Here is a 16,205-nt window from a genome sequence, read left to right as displayed (position 1 = left end):
TCAACTGCCTCGAACTCCTTCTGATCGCTTAACGAGAGAGAGAAAGAAAATAGAACACTCGTAAAAATCACATTCTTTAACCAAATATGTCACTTTGAACATTTGCAGTATGACCCTTAGTAGTTTTTTTGACACATAAACATCTGATAAAAAACAACAACTGTTGAACAAACATAAGCAGCCATTTATGAGCATTACAAAGTTACATAACTTGACTTCAAGCTCAATAACCATCAAGTCAAATAGTGAATCTATGAGACACTAATGTTGTACAGTGTTCTAACCATTTCCTAACAATCATTCAGTTACAGACCTCTACATTATGGCAATATGGCTGCATCACTGCTGCTGATAATATCTCATTTAACCAAGATAATTTCCATCAGTATGCAGACACAACATGACAACAGTTATTGCAGTCGTTGCTTCTCCTTTACAACATCAACAATAGAATAATCCTGGATTCTAAGGCCTGGACTACACGTATATGGATATTTATAAGGCCTGGACTACACGTATATGGATATTTTTTTAAGCGGATATTTTCATCCTCGTTTAAAAAAAAAAAACTCTGTCCACACCACAAACATATCTCTGTCCATACGAAGAGCCAAAACTGAACACGATCTGTCAAATACCGTAGAAGAACGTTATGGGCATGCGCAGTCAGTTGTAATCAAACAGCGGCAGTGACTCAAACCGTAAACAGACCAAACTCTTTGAAACAGACAGAAAAGAAAAGTACAAAACAGACAGAAAAGCAAGTTATGGCGACCAAGAAGAAAGCAAAAACTGATTATTTTGTGTAGACCGACGATGAAGTTGAGCCATTGTTGCTGTTGACAACCGTTTTGCTTCAATGCGCATGTGTGAACGGCTTGACATCAACACCAGCTCCGTTTAACATTACCACACTGATCCACTCAATCAGATATTTTTTTATTTCACTTTTTTATCCGTTTAGAGAAATCTCTGTTTATGTGAGTGAAAACGCTGTGTTCATATGGTTGAGAGGCCTAATTGTAAAAAATAAAAAATAAATTGTGTTTAGAAAAATATCCATGTACGTGTAGTCCAGGCCAAAAACAGTGCTTTAGTAGTATTCATCCTACATGGTGATCTCTTCTCTATGATGTGTTGAGGTTCCACAGGGCGGGTATCAGTCACATTACTGATGTATCATTCACATTACTGATGTATCTTTCACCTTGGCAGCAGACGTGTGGCTGGACTCTGCCCACCAGAGAGTCTGGGTGGGTCTGTGGCTCTTAACCCTAACAAGTACTATATGTGGATCCTGAGGACAGGGTTGAAGTACTTGGCGTAGGGTAGGACACTCTGATCATCTGGAGCACGGAGGGGCAACTGCCTGCCTTTTCTGTGGCCCACGGATCAGTAAAAACATTTATGTTTGTGTACAGCTTTAACTATCAGAACGCATTAAAGTTAATAACCAAACTAACCAATAGTCTGGCTTTCATCATATCTAAAAGTGTTTGTGTGTGTTTGTGCGTATTGCAGCCCCCATCGTAGTGATAACAGTTTATTTGGCCTCCACCAGCATCAATGAACAGGAACTACAGTGTCCACTGGTTTTCATCTGGCACTAAACTGACCCTGGACCACCTAGCCTCAGGGGTCAGAGGTCACGGTTCATTTGGAGTCGGGCACGCAGCTCCCCGAGACTGGAGCGGCCTGCAGGTCTGTGTGAGTCACGCCTCAGCTGCCCAGCTTCAGGGACTCAAACCAGCTCTGCGTCTTCAGACTGACGGAAGCCCCGTCTGCCTGGGCCTTTATCCAGCCCTCACCCTGGGGCTCCCCGTTCAGATGACCTGGGAGAGGAGGGAGGAGGAGGAGGAAGAGGAAGAGAGGAGGGGAAATGAGAGAGGGAGATGTAGATGGCCACGGGGGAAGGAGATACACTATATGGACAAAAGTATGTGGGCACAACTATGGTCTGGGGCTGGTTTCATGGTTTGGGCTCGGCCCCTTAGTTCCAGTGAAGGGAGATCTTAATGCTACAGCATACAATGAGATTCTAGAGAATTGTTTGTTTCCAACTTTGAGGCAACAGTTTGGGGAAGGCCCTTTCCAGTTTCAGCATGACAATGCCCCCATACACAAAGTGAGGTCCATAATGACATGGTTATAATAATAATAATAATCATAACTTTTTATTTGTATAGCGCTTTTCCTGCAAACGTTGCAGCTCAAAGTGCTCCAACCATTATATAATCATAATTTAATTATTTCTTCATTTAAAGGCAATATTAAAAAGATGGGTTTTTGGTCTTGACTTGAACAAAGACCTCATCTCTTCCTCCTTATGTTATGCTCTTGTGGCTGAATGGGAGCAAATCTCTGTATCTCCGTAACCGTAATCTAAAATCTAGTAGAAAGTCTTCCCAGAAGATTGGAAGCAGTTATAAATGGGCTGACTTATATAGCGCCTTTATCCAAAGCGCTTTACAACGGCCTCTCGTTCACCCATTCACACACACATTCACACACCAATGGCCGCAAGCTACCATGCAAGGCGCCGGCCCGCTCACTAGGAGCAATTTGGGGTTCAGGGTCTTGCCCTAGGACACTTCGACGTGTGGCCAGCCGGGGCTCGGACCGCCGATCTGCCAACCTTGCAATCATAAGACGCCGTCTCTACCTCCTGCGCCACAGTCATAGCAGAAAAGGTGGGACCAACTCCATATTAATGCCTGTGGTTTTGGAATGAGAAGTTCAACAAGCACATATGGGTGTGATGTTCGGGTGTCCCAATACTTTTGTCCATATAGAGTATGTTGGTATTGGTAGAATCGCTGGTATCATTGGATGGCTAATCTCATTGCTACTCCTACTGTTAGATCTTACTGATTGTCTAGCAACATTTATGCTTCTGTCACTCGGACACACACATGACACAGACCCACACACACACACATACTCTATTCCAGCGTTTCTCAACCGGGGTGCCGCGGCACACTGGGGCGCCGCCTGGCGTCTTCAGGGCTGCCGTCAAATTATTCTATATTCTGTCTCGCACGCCCCTTTCCCATTTCACAATGTCAATACCGGGTTTAGCGTAAGGTCAGTGTGTCAAAGACATTTCGAGAGCAATGAACAAGCAAACAAGCAGAATCATGGAACATGACGAACTGACAACAGATCATCCATCACAAGCTAGCAAGGATGCTGAATATTTTGTTCGGATGAAAAGTAAGCATAGCTGTCCAGAACAGGTAATGATGAAGTGCGCCAAAGTTTCAGAGAAAGCATTGGAGGCTAGTTACCTCGTAGCCGAAATTGTTGCTAAGGCGAAGAAGCCACACACTATAGCCGAGTCCGTAATATTGCCAGCATGCACAGCAATAGTTAATAAGATGCTAGGCCCACAAGCTGCAAAAGAAATAGCAAAGGTCCCGCTGTCTGACTGTACAATTGGAAGGCAAATCAATGACATCTAAAAGGGTCCTATGTTCCCCGCTCCCGAAAAAGGGTCCGATCGGGCAGGGCAGTCTCGCTCGCCGGCAGAGTGTGGAGGTGGTTGTTCTATATGGATGATCGGTGACATTATTCTCTCGTCCGACTTCGGAAGCTAAGCAGGGTTGGAAAGTTCGGGAAATAACGCACGGTTTCGTTTTCATGCAATGAATTTAATACATCCAGACAAGGCGCGCAGCGGGAGAGAGAGACGCATTTTCTGGATTAATAACTCTGCATCCCCGGTGTTTACGTTGAATGGACTGGATAGGTGTTTCCAATCAAATGTGGGAATATGAAAATTAATGTGTTCCATAAATTCCCACTTTTGTTCGGTCACTGTGTCATGTTTATACAGCACGGTTACGTGCCTGATGCCTTTGATGCACACTTGCCGCTTTCACTCCCTCCTCTCTCTCTCAATAATAATAATAATAATACAACTTTTATTTGTATCAATAGCCGCTGAGTGTGTGTGTGTGTGTGTGTGTGTGTGTGTGTGTGTGTGTATGGGGCTGTCTGGGTGATGCAGTGTCGTTTTTGAATAGCTATATTTTAGACTGGGGTGCCTTGAGATTTTATCGACTTTTGAAGGGTGCCGTGACTGAAAAAAGGTTGAGAAACGCTGCTCTATTCTCAGGTCACTCAGACACACACATTCTGTTCCTTCCAGGTCAGCCTGCTCTTCAGGGGGAGCAATAACGCCACAATATGCAGCAATCACGCCACAATATACAGACTCGAGAGGTTGTTATCTTAAAGACCTTGGGGGTTAGGCGCCAGGGCACAGACAGAGGGTGGTCAAGAGAGTATTTAAGCCTGTCTGTATGTCATAATGATGTCGTTGAATGTCGTGGAATGGTCGTGGAATGCCGGATGCTGGTTACCGTGCTGATGAACCATTCACTGACTGTCTTAATTGAAAAAAAGTACAGAGATTCCGACCCGTGTTGAACATTTTCTTGTCAATCGTGTATGCTGCGCACCTAATCTATCCTGAGATGACACAACGCATTTAAGATCACGAAATCCTCAATAGATCGATCCATAACATCAAATTACCGACAAGAAGATTCTACACTACCATCAAAGGTTATTGTTGGAGAGTTAAGTTCTAGTAGGAAGAGTTGTTATGTTGACCCACCAGTGACGATGGTTTTGCTGTCAGTTGTGTTGCGGTCTGCTTCGTGCAGGACCGTCTCTGGGCTGATCTCCACTGAGGTCCCACAGAGCTGCACCCCTGCCCTTAAGGAGGGAGAGACACGCACATTCACCGACCCTAGGAGTGAGAGAGAGGGAGGACATTTAACCAGGGAGAAGAGGACAAGGGAATGGAGCAGGGGACATGGAGGATACAAGACTAAAGAGAAGAAGCACATTCAGGATAGAGATAGACAGGGTTCCCACACCTTGTGAAACATCACATTCAAGCACCTTTCAAGGACTTTCAAGACTCAATTCCTTCAAATTCAAGGACCCAACACGGCATAGTTTGAGACAGACCTAGATGAGAATTGATGTAATAGGAACTATCCGCTCACAGACAACAATTAAAAAGAGAGGCTTGAATGTGTGAACACTAGATGGTCTCTTGCCTTCTCTACCACAGCACAGCAAAACAATATATTGTGAAATGTGTGTAAAGTTAAGCAATACAGAGACTTATTTACTAGTTGAAGAGCGAAGTAAAACATTTTTTAATATATATTTTTTTTTTAGAGAGAGAGAGAGAGAGGGGAATTCAAGCACTTTCTATGACCCATGTCTATTTCCAAAAACTTTTAAGATTTTTTTTTTTTTTTTTTTAATTCACAAACTTTCAAGGATTTCAAGGACCCGTGGGAACCCTGGATCTAACATGGCTGATCCTACTGAGCTCTCTAACTAGTACTGGTGCAGTGGTTACCTCTTTAACTAGTACTGGTGCAGTGTTTACCTCTCTAACTAGTACTGGTGCAGTGGTTACCTCTCTAACTAGTACTGGTGCAGAGTTTACCTTTGTGGCTGTGTAGCTCTGCACTGCCACCGTCTCCCACGTAGGCTTCAATGTTTCCACCCTGGGACGACACCTTAAGGCAGCCATGATAACCATCTGGAACAGCAACGCAGGTTTGTTGGTACACTCTGGTTAGCTAACAGCCCTACCCAGCCTCTACCCTAGCTTCTCAAACCCCATTGCATTACAAAAAACATCTTACCATCAAACGTGTGTACTGTACAGTGTCTGTGATTGGCCGACTTACCTACAATGATGTCGCCAACTTCATTTTTCACAGTGGCATTACCTGAAGGACAAAGCACCACGCAAAATGACAAACAAATCATGACAGTTGCCCATAATCATCCCTTCAGTAATATTCACCAGAATCGTGATTTTGTCTGAGACAGTCTGTCTTCCTGGGACATGGAAACAATTAGTAGCTAATCCTAGCCTTTTGGCTGAGCAGGCAAGGTTCTAAATACACGAAAATGAATTCCATAAAACCCCGATCACCTGGGGACCCCGCGGTTAGGCCTAGCTTCTCCTCGGGGGAAAGGATCCTAACTTCCATCGGTCAAACTTTCATATAAATCATGCATACATTTATATGAATTTAAGTTGCGCGCCAAGATGACAAGTTTACGTTTTTGGTACACAGTGGTGGTGTTTTTCCAGATCCAGAGATTCATTATCTGGCTCAGGCAGAGAGCTTAGAGGCTAATTGCTTCCATACCCTCGATGAAGATATATTATCTATCTCAGAGGATATCAGGAAATGAAATATGCCTGGCTAATCTTTCTCTCTTGGCTCACCCCTTCCTTCCTCTCTCTCTCTCTCTCTCTCTCTCTCTCTCTCTCTCTCTCTCTCTCTCTCTCTCTCTCTCTCTCTCTCTCTCTCTCTCTCTCTCTCTCTCTCTCTCTCTCTCTCTCTCTCTCTCTCTCTCTCTCTCTCTCTCTCTCTCTCTCTCTCTCTCTCTCTCTCTCTCTCTCTCTCTCTCTCTCTCTCTCTCTCTCTCTCTCTCTCTCTCTCTCTCTCTCTCTCTCTCTCTCTCTCTCTCTCTCTCTCTCTCTCTCTCTCTCTCTCTCTCTCTCTCTCTCTGGATAGGGATCCCCTGGCCATCCTTCCTTTGCTCTGATCTTGTATAGTTGAGTATTGTTGTATTGTTGTATTGTTTGTTCAGCATGGAGAATACCAAGTCATGTTCCTAGTGCATTGCACGTGGCAAATAACGTTGAATTGAATTGAAATGGAATCTGAAAGACCGAGGCTGACGCATGTCTGTCTCTCCTGTGTGTTAAGGTCAGTGCATGTGAAAGACAGGGGACAGTGAGAGGAACCCACTATGTTGAGATGCACCAGTGATCTGCAGGGTCCTCACCGTGTACGTGTCCCAGCTGGATCCTCCCTGAGGAGGAGGAGATGGAGGAGGACTCAGCGTAGATCGCTTTGACTTTCAGAGGCCCGTGCTCTGTCGACACGTTCATGGTGGTGCCCTGTAGCTTCTTTATATCCACTACCTTGAAACAAACCCAGAAAACATTGTTTTGACTTGACAGAACAGCATTAAAAACGTCATTCCATTCAACATTATCTGAGTTAAGAAGGGTACACAGATGACCATGGTGAGAACTACAATACAATACCATAACTTCCAGTAATGATTAATATGTAGTGATCCATTTCCATATTCTAAGATATAACATGGCTAATATAACTGGTGGGCTAGGCAATGGACCTATCGCTAAGCCACGCCCCAAAATTGAAATTGTCCAATCATATCACAGCAAAAGTCACTACAGGCAGAAAACTCGGACAAACAACTCGCTAATATCTGATGGTGAAAAGCTTCTAGACTAAATATTCTTGTTATCTTTAAAAAACATGTCTATTACTTGCTGTGGTAAATCAGAAATCAGAAATGTGCCAACTCCCGCCATTGTAAGTCATTGAATGTCATTCAGTCACGGTCGGTCAGTCAGTCAGTCACTGTCAGTGAAGCGTTGTTTGTTTGTCCCAGTTTCCAAAGGGGGCGTGGCTTAGCGATGGGTCCATTCTTGTGGGAAGCTGGGAACCAAAACCCTTAAACCAAGAACAAGGAGCAGTCTGCTGTGCAGTCTTCTAATAATAATAACAATAATAATAATAATAGATTAAATTTAAAAGCACCTTTCGCAGACTCAAGGACACTGTAAAAAATACAATAAAATCTTAGTCAAAATAAAACATTTATTGAATATGGTCCCCGGGTAGGGGACGTATCAGTTATTAAAGAACATATAAAATGTCGGTCGAGAGAGGACGCTGGCGTTGCTTGTTCGCCGCTTCTCCTCCCGAAATCTAGGTGTCATTGCAGTACACAGAGTAGATTGTCCTACAAAGACACTTAGACTTAGATTAGTAATCTAAAAATGAATTAGACCCCTATACTTTCTTTTATTTATCTTTTGTTTCTTTTTATTATTACTACTCGATCTTTTCAGTTTGTAAAGCGTCTTTGAGTGTCTAGAAAAGCGCTATATAAGTCCAATGTATTATTATTATGATTATGATTATGATTATTATTATTATTATTATATACTACACAGTCTAGTGGGCGTCTGGTGACTCTGCAGGCCTGCTGCAGCTGGGTACTATTGATGTTGTACGTTCAAGTGTGGCCCTCTAGTGGCTGTGCAGTATAAGAGCAGTTACACAACACTGTCAGAGTACTCCAGTCTACCGTACACTGTTTCCAGAGGTGCTGATGTCCACGTTGCCATGGATGGTTCCTCCACCAGTCACGTTCCCTCCCTGAGACTGCACATGCACCTGGTGAGCCTGGGAGAAGGAAGGCAGGGAGTGAGAGTGAACGAACACATCTCAGTGGTTCAGTTACAGCCTGTATATAGCCTGTATATAGCCTGTACATAGCCTGTACATAGCCTGTACATAGCCTGTACATAGCCTGTACATAGCCTGTACATAGCCTGTACATAGCCTGTACATAGCCTGTACATAGCCTGTACATAGCCTGTACATAGCCTGTATATAGCCTGTATATAGCCTGTATATAGCCTGTATATAGCCTGTATATAGCCTTATAGCCCACAATAAGAACTGTAGATAGTAGAAGGGCCCAGGTCCTGTGTTTACCTTGATGGACTGCAGGACACAGTTGCCCCTCTCTGTCTGCACCCTGCACACGTCACACTCCATCTGCTGGACGCCCACATTGCCCTCTCCTTGAGTGGTGATGTAAAGTTCTGTCCTCCACACACACACACACACACACACACACACACACACACACACACACAGACAGACACAGACACAAACACAGACACAGACACAGACACAGACAGACACGCGCACGCGCACACGCACACACAGACACAGACACAGACACAGACACGCGCACACACACACACAGACACAGACACAGACACGCACACACACACACACACACACACACACACACAGACACAGACACAGACACACGCACGCACACACACACACACACACACACACAGACACACACACACACACACACACACACACACACACACACACACACACACACACACACAAACGTATTGCTGGGATTTCAACAGCTGTTTTGCATCATACATGTAGGGTTAACCATAACCTTAACCATAACCTTGAGACAGACCACACCAACAACAGCCTGCCAGTAATGTTTTGTAAAGAAGCCTCAAAAGAGGTTTTGGCAGTATAGAGCCATATTATCTACTGATCAACACACCCAAAGTACTCGTGTTACTTTAAATTAGTGCTCCTATCTGTATCGATCAGTCAAGTGTTTCACCAACCCAACTCACCCGATTTGATCGGAGCGGTCAGCTCCACGGACACGTGGCTGTGGACCTTCTCTGTTGACCAGATGAACAGCTCCCTGCGTCGGTCGTCGTAGCGCACATGGACGGTGTCCAGCTTGACCCCCTGGTCGGCGGTGGCCCCCCGCACGGTGACGAAGGCTCGGTTCGCGTCGGGGAACGCCAGGGGGTCCAGGGGCCGGACGGAGATGTGACAGCCCAGCTCAGCCCGCACCTTGGTGAAGGGGTGCACCACCAGGGTCCACTGCTTCAGAGCCTTGGTGTTGGTGTTCACCTCTCCTTTGGTGGTTGAGGAGGAGGCGCAGGGAGGAGAGGTGGAGAACGCCTTCAGGATGTGTGGTGGTGGTGTGCTCTTCTTTGGACACTCCGTTATTAGAGACTTCCAACAACGCAAAGCTCCCAGGAAGACCCGCTGGTTCGCCGAACACCAAAACATCCTGATGTTCTGATCACGAGTCGTAAAGGATCCTGGAGCGGGTCCACAGACACATAGCGCGGTGTGAGCGTGTGTTAAACCATTCGTGCTGCGCAGCCTCAGCAGAAACACAAAAACAAAAACAAGTCTGTTTTGGGCAAAGGGTCAAACATAGCGTCAAGGTTTCACTCACTGCTTTAGGTAATCTTGAGAGAGCGCCCCCCAGTTCTACCCTATCACATGCGCAGGATAACGCCTGTTTGAGGCTCGGTAAAGATCCGTGACGTAGTAGCCCAGGACAGCAGGCATCGTCAGGCTACAGCACAGCACTGCCCCCTACTGGCCTCTACTGCCCTCTACTGCACAACACTGCCCTCTACTGCCCCCTACTGGCCTCTAATGGCCTCTACTGCCCTCTACTGGCCTCTACGGCCCTCTACTGGCCTCTACTGCCCTCTACTGCCCCCTACTGGCCTCTGCTGTCCTCTACTGCCCTCTACTGCCCCCTACTGGCCTCTGCTGCCCTCTACAGCACAGCACTGCCCTCTACTGCCCCCTACTGGCCTCTACTGCCCTCTACAGCACAGCACTGCCCCCTACTGGCCTCTACTGCCCTCTACAGCACAGCACTGCCCTCTACTGCCCCCTACTGCCCTCTATTGGCCTCTACTGCCCTCTACTGCCCTGTACTGCCCTCTACTGCCCTGTACTGCCCTCTACTGCCCCCTACTGCCCTCTATTGGCCTCTACTGCCCTGTACTGGATTGGCTTATTCGTGTGCAGAAACCTCTGCCGATTCAAAATGTTCTAGAGGTCACAAATGGACACGGTAAGCATACCATTACATCAGTGCACCCAACAATAGTTTAGTACATTTGGGCATCTTTGCAAAATAAAACTTAATACATTTATATTTATTATTATTATTATTATTTTATTTACCTCATTTTGTTTTCGTTATAGTATAAAACACATTAGGCCAACATTACAATCAATCATCAATCATTCCAGTACAATTGTAAGTCTCTGGCCATACCAAGTATCACTTCTGAAATAGAACAAAGTAATCCTCAAAGAGCATCATATCTCTTGCTCTCCACAGGACAAAAAGCTTCAATGACAACATCTCCCAACAACACGTTCATTTAGTATACCTTACACAGAATAATAAAGCGTTATAAATTACTTCAGTAACTCTGTACATCTTTTTTCTCAGTTTCGGGTCTTTCCATGTCACCCATTAAATAGGGTGTTATATCATTTACCAACACAAGGCGGCAGCATCGTTCCAACAATACGGGTCCTCCGCCAGGGCCCTTGCTGTGTTTGTTCAAAGGTTAAGGTTAGGTTAGTGGTTAAAATAACGTTTGTGCTTAAAAAGTACTTGCTTTTTAAGCATTGACAGTTAATGACAGCCAGTCCATCTCACGGTGCAAAGCTCCTCGGCCTGATCATCATTCGGACAGTCTTGTAAGCTTGTCTGTCGTTAGTAGGGTAATACTCTCTTGATATGTTAGGCCAAGATCCCCAGTAGATCCCATTCCGCACCCCTTTGTAATTCCCAACATAGTACTTGCCGTTGAGGTTTGCTGCCATGCAGCTGTCGAACCACCAGCCTGAGCCATAGTAGGCCCCACAGTTGCCTGATGGGTAACGGTCGTGGTCCCGGTCGGGCGTGGAGAAGGCCCTGTTGTGGTGGTCGTAGCTCTTGCTGAAGCGGAGGGAGTCCCCGGCGGTGCCAGAGTAACCGCCCACAGAGAGGCGGTAGCGGTGCCTCTCGCTGGCCACGCTGAACTGCCGGTACTCTGCGTACTTCCTCTCCCCCCCAAAGTCCTCCAGCTCCACACGGAGGACCATGTCCCTGGGCTGGGTCAGGAGGTGGATCTGGTCGTTGCCCAGCCAGAACTCCCCTCCCCTCAGGTCCCCGAAGCCAGCCCGGTACTCAGACCAGGTCCGGTTGAAACTCACACTGCCGTCCTGGCGCAGTTGGATGAGGGTCCACCCGCCGCTGTGAGACTCCATGTCACAGAGCACGTTGAAGGTTCTGTTAGAGGGGTCAGGAGACACCTGGTAAACCCCATTTGTCCTCTCCCCCCTTATCATGTGATCAGAGCAGTCTCTGGGTGCCATGGTAACTGTGGATGAAAAGAGAGAAGCTTTTTATTGTTTAACCTGTCAACTGAAATATGACATAATGTACAATTAGTAGTAGTAGTAGTACTACTACACTACTAGTACACTGAGTGGAACAGGACCAGGATGTAAGATGTAAGTCTCTTTGGACTTGCTTTGTTAAAAAAAATCTTCAACATTTAAAAAAATTCAGTTGTCAGGACAGTTGTAGGATATTCGGCGCTTAACCTAAAGTGATCTAATGTGTTTAGTTAAGAGATCCTCGAGATTTGTGACACTTCATCAGTCATTTATTGGCAGTATGGTAGTAGTGCTACTCAGCAGTAACTGTAGGCTGACAGGCTCAAAGAAGGCAGTGGCTTCATCTATGTTAAGCCACACACACGTGCAAATTCTTCTTCTTAAACAAAGCATAACCACAACATCTGTTACAAAGATGATGATCTCAGACTGATTATATTAGGCGAATGAAATATCACTTAAAGGCCAATTGGATTTATTAGAATCACCATAACAATCCCTATAACTTTTAGATTGGAGTTGATGTCACACCTATAAATGAGGATTGGGCAATATTCTTTTCCATTTCCATGGTCTAAGATATGTTAAGTTATTGTTTTTTTGTTTTCTTCCTCTGTATTCTCACTGAATTATTGTGCAATCATTTTCTGTGTCAGAATGAAAACAACATTTGCACACAGTTCATAATAGTTTTATGCAATTGCCATGCAGTTATGTAATCACAAATTGCTTTACAGCCATAACACATTGTAGGCTATATCATACCCTGAGATGTAGTCTTTGCAGGACCCTGGTCTTCCTCTGTGTCCTCCTCTGGACGGCCCTCCAAGCGCCTGTCTTGGGGCCTTCCAGTTTGGCCACGGGTATCGTTTAGACTAGCAGGCACCTGGATGGTCTTCACCCGCAGCTCTCGTACACTGGGAGTAGAAGAGTCAGGAATTGGTCTTGGAGTTCGGGAATCAGGTCTTGGGGTTGTAGAGCTAACAGCAGATGTGATCATCTGACTGTTTTTTGGGGTGGGGTGGGGGATGTTTGTTGGGCTAGAATTGAGACGAGTTTGTTGGATGGGATTAGTGGTCCATTGGTTCGGTCCTGTAGCCCTTGGGCTGAGGTCCGTCGTTGTCCTTGGGGTTGGGTTAGCCCTGGTCTCTGGGCTAGAGTTTAGGCTAGTTTGTAAGCTTGGTGTTGTGGTCCTTGTGCTAGTGCTAAAGAGGTTGTTTTGGTTAGATGAGATGTGGCTAGTTGCTTGGCTGGGGCTAGAGGTGGTCTTTTGGCTTTGGCTAGGGATGTTTTTTAAACTAAAGATAAGGTTAGTAGTTAGGCTGGGTTTGGTGGTGGGTTGTTGTAGTTTAGGCCTTTGGTCAGGTTTAGGCTCTTGGTCCGTTTTAGGCTTTTGGTTAAGACTAGGTTTTTGTTCAAGATTAGGATTTTTGGGCCTCAGGCCTGGTCTAGGTTTGGGCCTCAGGCCTGGTCTAGGTTTAGGCTTTTGGTTAAGACTAGGCTTTTGGTCAAGACTAGGTTTTTGTTCAAGATGAGGATTTCTGGGCCTCAAGCCTGGTCTAGGTTTTAGCCAGGGTCTGATGATCCTCGACCTGTTGCTGAAGGAGCTGGTGGTTGTTGGGCTAACTATGGCTATTTGGGCAGGCTTGGTCATTGCAGTATGGTTTGTGGTTGTATAACTTGGGCTTGTTGTACTTGGGCTAGGATTAGTGGTGGTTGTGGATTCTGTAGTTGAGCTACTGCTGGTGCTGGTGCTGGTGCTGTCCCCAGGGGTGGTGGTTGTGGAGCTGGTTCTGGAGCTAGGCCCGGTTATCCTTGGGCTAAAGTTAGTGGTGGTTGTGATTTCTGTAGTTGAACTACTGCTGGTGCTGGACCCATGGCCAGGGGGGGTGGTTCTTGAGATGGTTCTGGAGTTTTGCCTGGTTGTCTTTTGGCTAAGGTTTGCAGTGGTGGTTGAAGTTAGGTCAAGTGTGGTGGAGATTTGGCTTAAGTTGGAGGAGCTGGTTGGGCTGGGTTTGGGCTTACGGCTAGGTCTAGTGGTCTTTGGACCAGGTCTAGGTTTCGGCCCCAGGCCTGGTCTAGGCTTTAGCCTGGGTCTGATTGTCCTCGACCTGTTGCTGAAGGAGGTTGTTGGGCTAGATACGGCTATTTGGGCAGGCTTGGTTGTTGCGGTGGTGCTCTGTGGGTTGTGGGTTGAACTTGTATAACTTGGGCTTGTTATGCTTGGGCTGGGGTTAGTGGTGGTTATGGTTTCTGAAGTTGAGCTACTGCTGGTGCTGTCCCCAGGGGTGGTGAAGCTGGTGATGAAGCGGGTTGTGAAGCTGGTTCTGGAGCTAGGCCCGGTTATCTTTGGGCTGGGGTTAATGGTGGTTATGGTTTCTGTAGTTGAACTACTGCTGGTGCTGGACCCAGAGGAGGTGGTTCTGGAGATGGTTCTGGAGTCTTGCCTGGTTGTCTTTGGGCTACGGGTTGCAGTGGTGGTTGAAGTTAGGTCAGGTGTGGTGGAGATTTGGCTAGAGTTGGAGGAGCTGGTTGGACTGGGTTTGGGCTTACGGCTAGGTCTAGTGGTCTTTGGACCAGGTCTAGGTTTAGGCTTTTGGTCAGGTTTAAGCTTTTGGTCAGGTTTGGGCCCCAGGCCTGGTCTAGGTTTGGGCCCCAGGCCTGGTCTAGGTTTGGGCTGCAGGCCTGGTCTAGGTTTTAGTCCTGGTCTGATGGACGATGTGTTGCTGAAGGAGCTGGTGGTTGTTGGGCTAGATATGGCTTTTTGGGCAGGCTTGGTTGTTGCGGTGGTGCTCTGTGGGTTGTGGGTTGAGGTTGTATAACTTGGGCTTGTTATCCTTGGGCTAGGGTTAGTGGTGGGTGAGGCTTCTGAAGTTGAGCTACTGCTGGTGCTGTCCCCAGGGGTGGTGGTTGTAGAGCTGGTTCTGGAGCTAGGCCCGGTTATCCTTGGGCTGGGGTTAGTGGTGGTTGTGGCTTCTGTAGTTAAGCTACTGCTGCTGCTGGACCCAAGAGTGGTGCTGGTTCTGGAGCTAGGCCCAGTTATCCTTGGTCTGGGGTAAAAGGTGGTTATGGTTTCTGTAGTTGAACTACTGCTGGTGCTGGACCCATGGCCCGGGGGGGTGGTTCTGGTGATGGTTCTGGAGCTTTGCCTGGTTGTCTTTGGGCTACGGGTTGCAGTGGTGGTTGAAGTTAGGTCAGGTGTGGTGGAGATTTGGCTAGAGTTGGAGGAGCTGGTTGGGCTGGGTTTGGGCTTATGGCTAGGTCTAGTGGTCTTTGGACCAGGTCTAGGTTTAAGCTTTTGGTCAGGTTTAAGCTTTTGGTAAGGTTTAGGCTGCAGGCCTGGTCTAGGTTTGGGCCCCAGGCCTGGTCTAGGTTTGGGCCCCAGGCCTGGTCTAGGTTTTAGTCTGGGTCTGATGGACGATGTGCTGCTGAAGGAGCTGGTGGTTGTTGGGCTAGATATGGCTTTTTGGGCAGGCTTGGTTGTTGCGGTGGTGCTCTGTGGGTTGTGGGTTGTGGTTGTATAACTTGGGCTTGTTATCCTTGGGCTGGGGTTAGTGGTGGTTGTGGTTTCTGTAGTTGAGCTACTGCTGGTGCTGTCCCCAGGGGTGATGGTTGTGAAGCTGGTTCTGGAGCTTGGCCCGGTTATCCTTGGGCTGGGGTTAGTGGTGGTTGTGGCTTCTGTAGTCAAGCTACTGCTGGTGCTGTCCCCAGGGGTGATGGTTGTGAAGCTGGTTCTGGAGCTTGGCCCGGTTATCTTTGGGCTGGGGTTAGTGGTGGTTGTGATTTCTGTAGTTGAGCTACTGCTGACCCCAGGGGTGATGGTTGTGAAGCTGGTTCTGGAGCTAGGCCCGGTTATCTTTGGGCTGGGGTTAATGGTGGTTATGGTTTCTGTAGTTGAACTACTGCTGGTGCTGGACCCATAGCCCGGGGGGGTGGTTCTGGAGATGGTTCTGGAGTTTTGCCTGGTTGTCTTTGGGCTAAGGTTTGAAGTGGTGGTTGAAGTTAGGTCAGGTGTGGTGTAGATTTGGCTAGAGTTGGAGGAGCTGGTTGGGCTGGGTTTGGGCTTATGGCTAGGTCTAGTGGTCTTTGGACCAGGTCTAGGTTTAAGCTTTTTGTCAGGTTTAAGCTTTTTGTCAGGTTTAAGCTTTTGGTCAGGTTTAGGTCCCAGGCCTGGTCTAGGTTTGGGCCCCAGGCCTGGTCTAGGTTTTAGTCTGGGTCTGATGGATGATGTGTTGCTGAAGGAGCTGGTGGTTGTTGGGCTAGATATGGCTATTTGGGCAGGCTTGGTCATTGCGGTGGTGCTCTGTGGGTTGTGGGTTGTGGTTGTATAACTTGGGCTTGTTA

The 16,205-nt window shown here is 46.9% G+C and overlaps 2 protein-coding genes across 2 annotated transcripts; both read right to left on the bottom strand.

The window, feature by feature from the left end:
• Nucleotides 1-717: 717 nt before the first annotated feature.
• Nucleotides 718-9,728, bottom strand: fam185a (family with sequence similarity 185 member A; the record flags this gene model as incomplete). The annotated part of the gene is made up of 8 exons (XM_080545139.1): nucleotides 718-1,832; nucleotides 4,622-4,756; nucleotides 5,474-5,569; nucleotides 5,721-5,762; nucleotides 6,838-6,976; nucleotides 8,184-8,276; nucleotides 8,592-8,701; nucleotides 9,278-9,728. 8 exons carry the CDS (start codon nucleotides 9,726-9,728, stop codon nucleotides 1,720-1,722), a joined length of 1,179 nt encoding a protein of 392 aa, XP_080401265.1. The 3' UTR covers nucleotides 718-1,719.
• Nucleotides 9,729-11,132: 1,404 nt separating this feature from the next.
• Nucleotides 11,133-11,837, bottom strand: LOC308169876 (fibroleukin-like; the record flags this gene model as incomplete). The annotated part of the gene is made up of 1 exon (XM_080544607.1): nucleotides 11,133-11,837. The coding sequence occupies one exon, from the start codon at nucleotides 11,835-11,837 to the stop codon at nucleotides 11,133-11,135; it is 705 nt and encodes a 234-aa protein (XP_080400733.1).
• Between the last annotated feature and the right edge of the window lie 4,368 nt (nucleotides 11,838-16,205).

The sequence above is a fragment of the Nansenia antarctica genome (assembly GCF_963989245.1).
Source record: "Nansenia antarctica genome assembly, chromosome: 14".
NCBI classification, from domain to species: Eukaryota; Metazoa; Chordata; class Actinopteri; order Argentiniformes; family Microstomatidae; genus Nansenia; species Nansenia antarctica.
The sequence above is the reverse complement of the archived record's forward strand: the minus strand, read 5'-3'. Positions and strand labels throughout refer to the sequence as shown.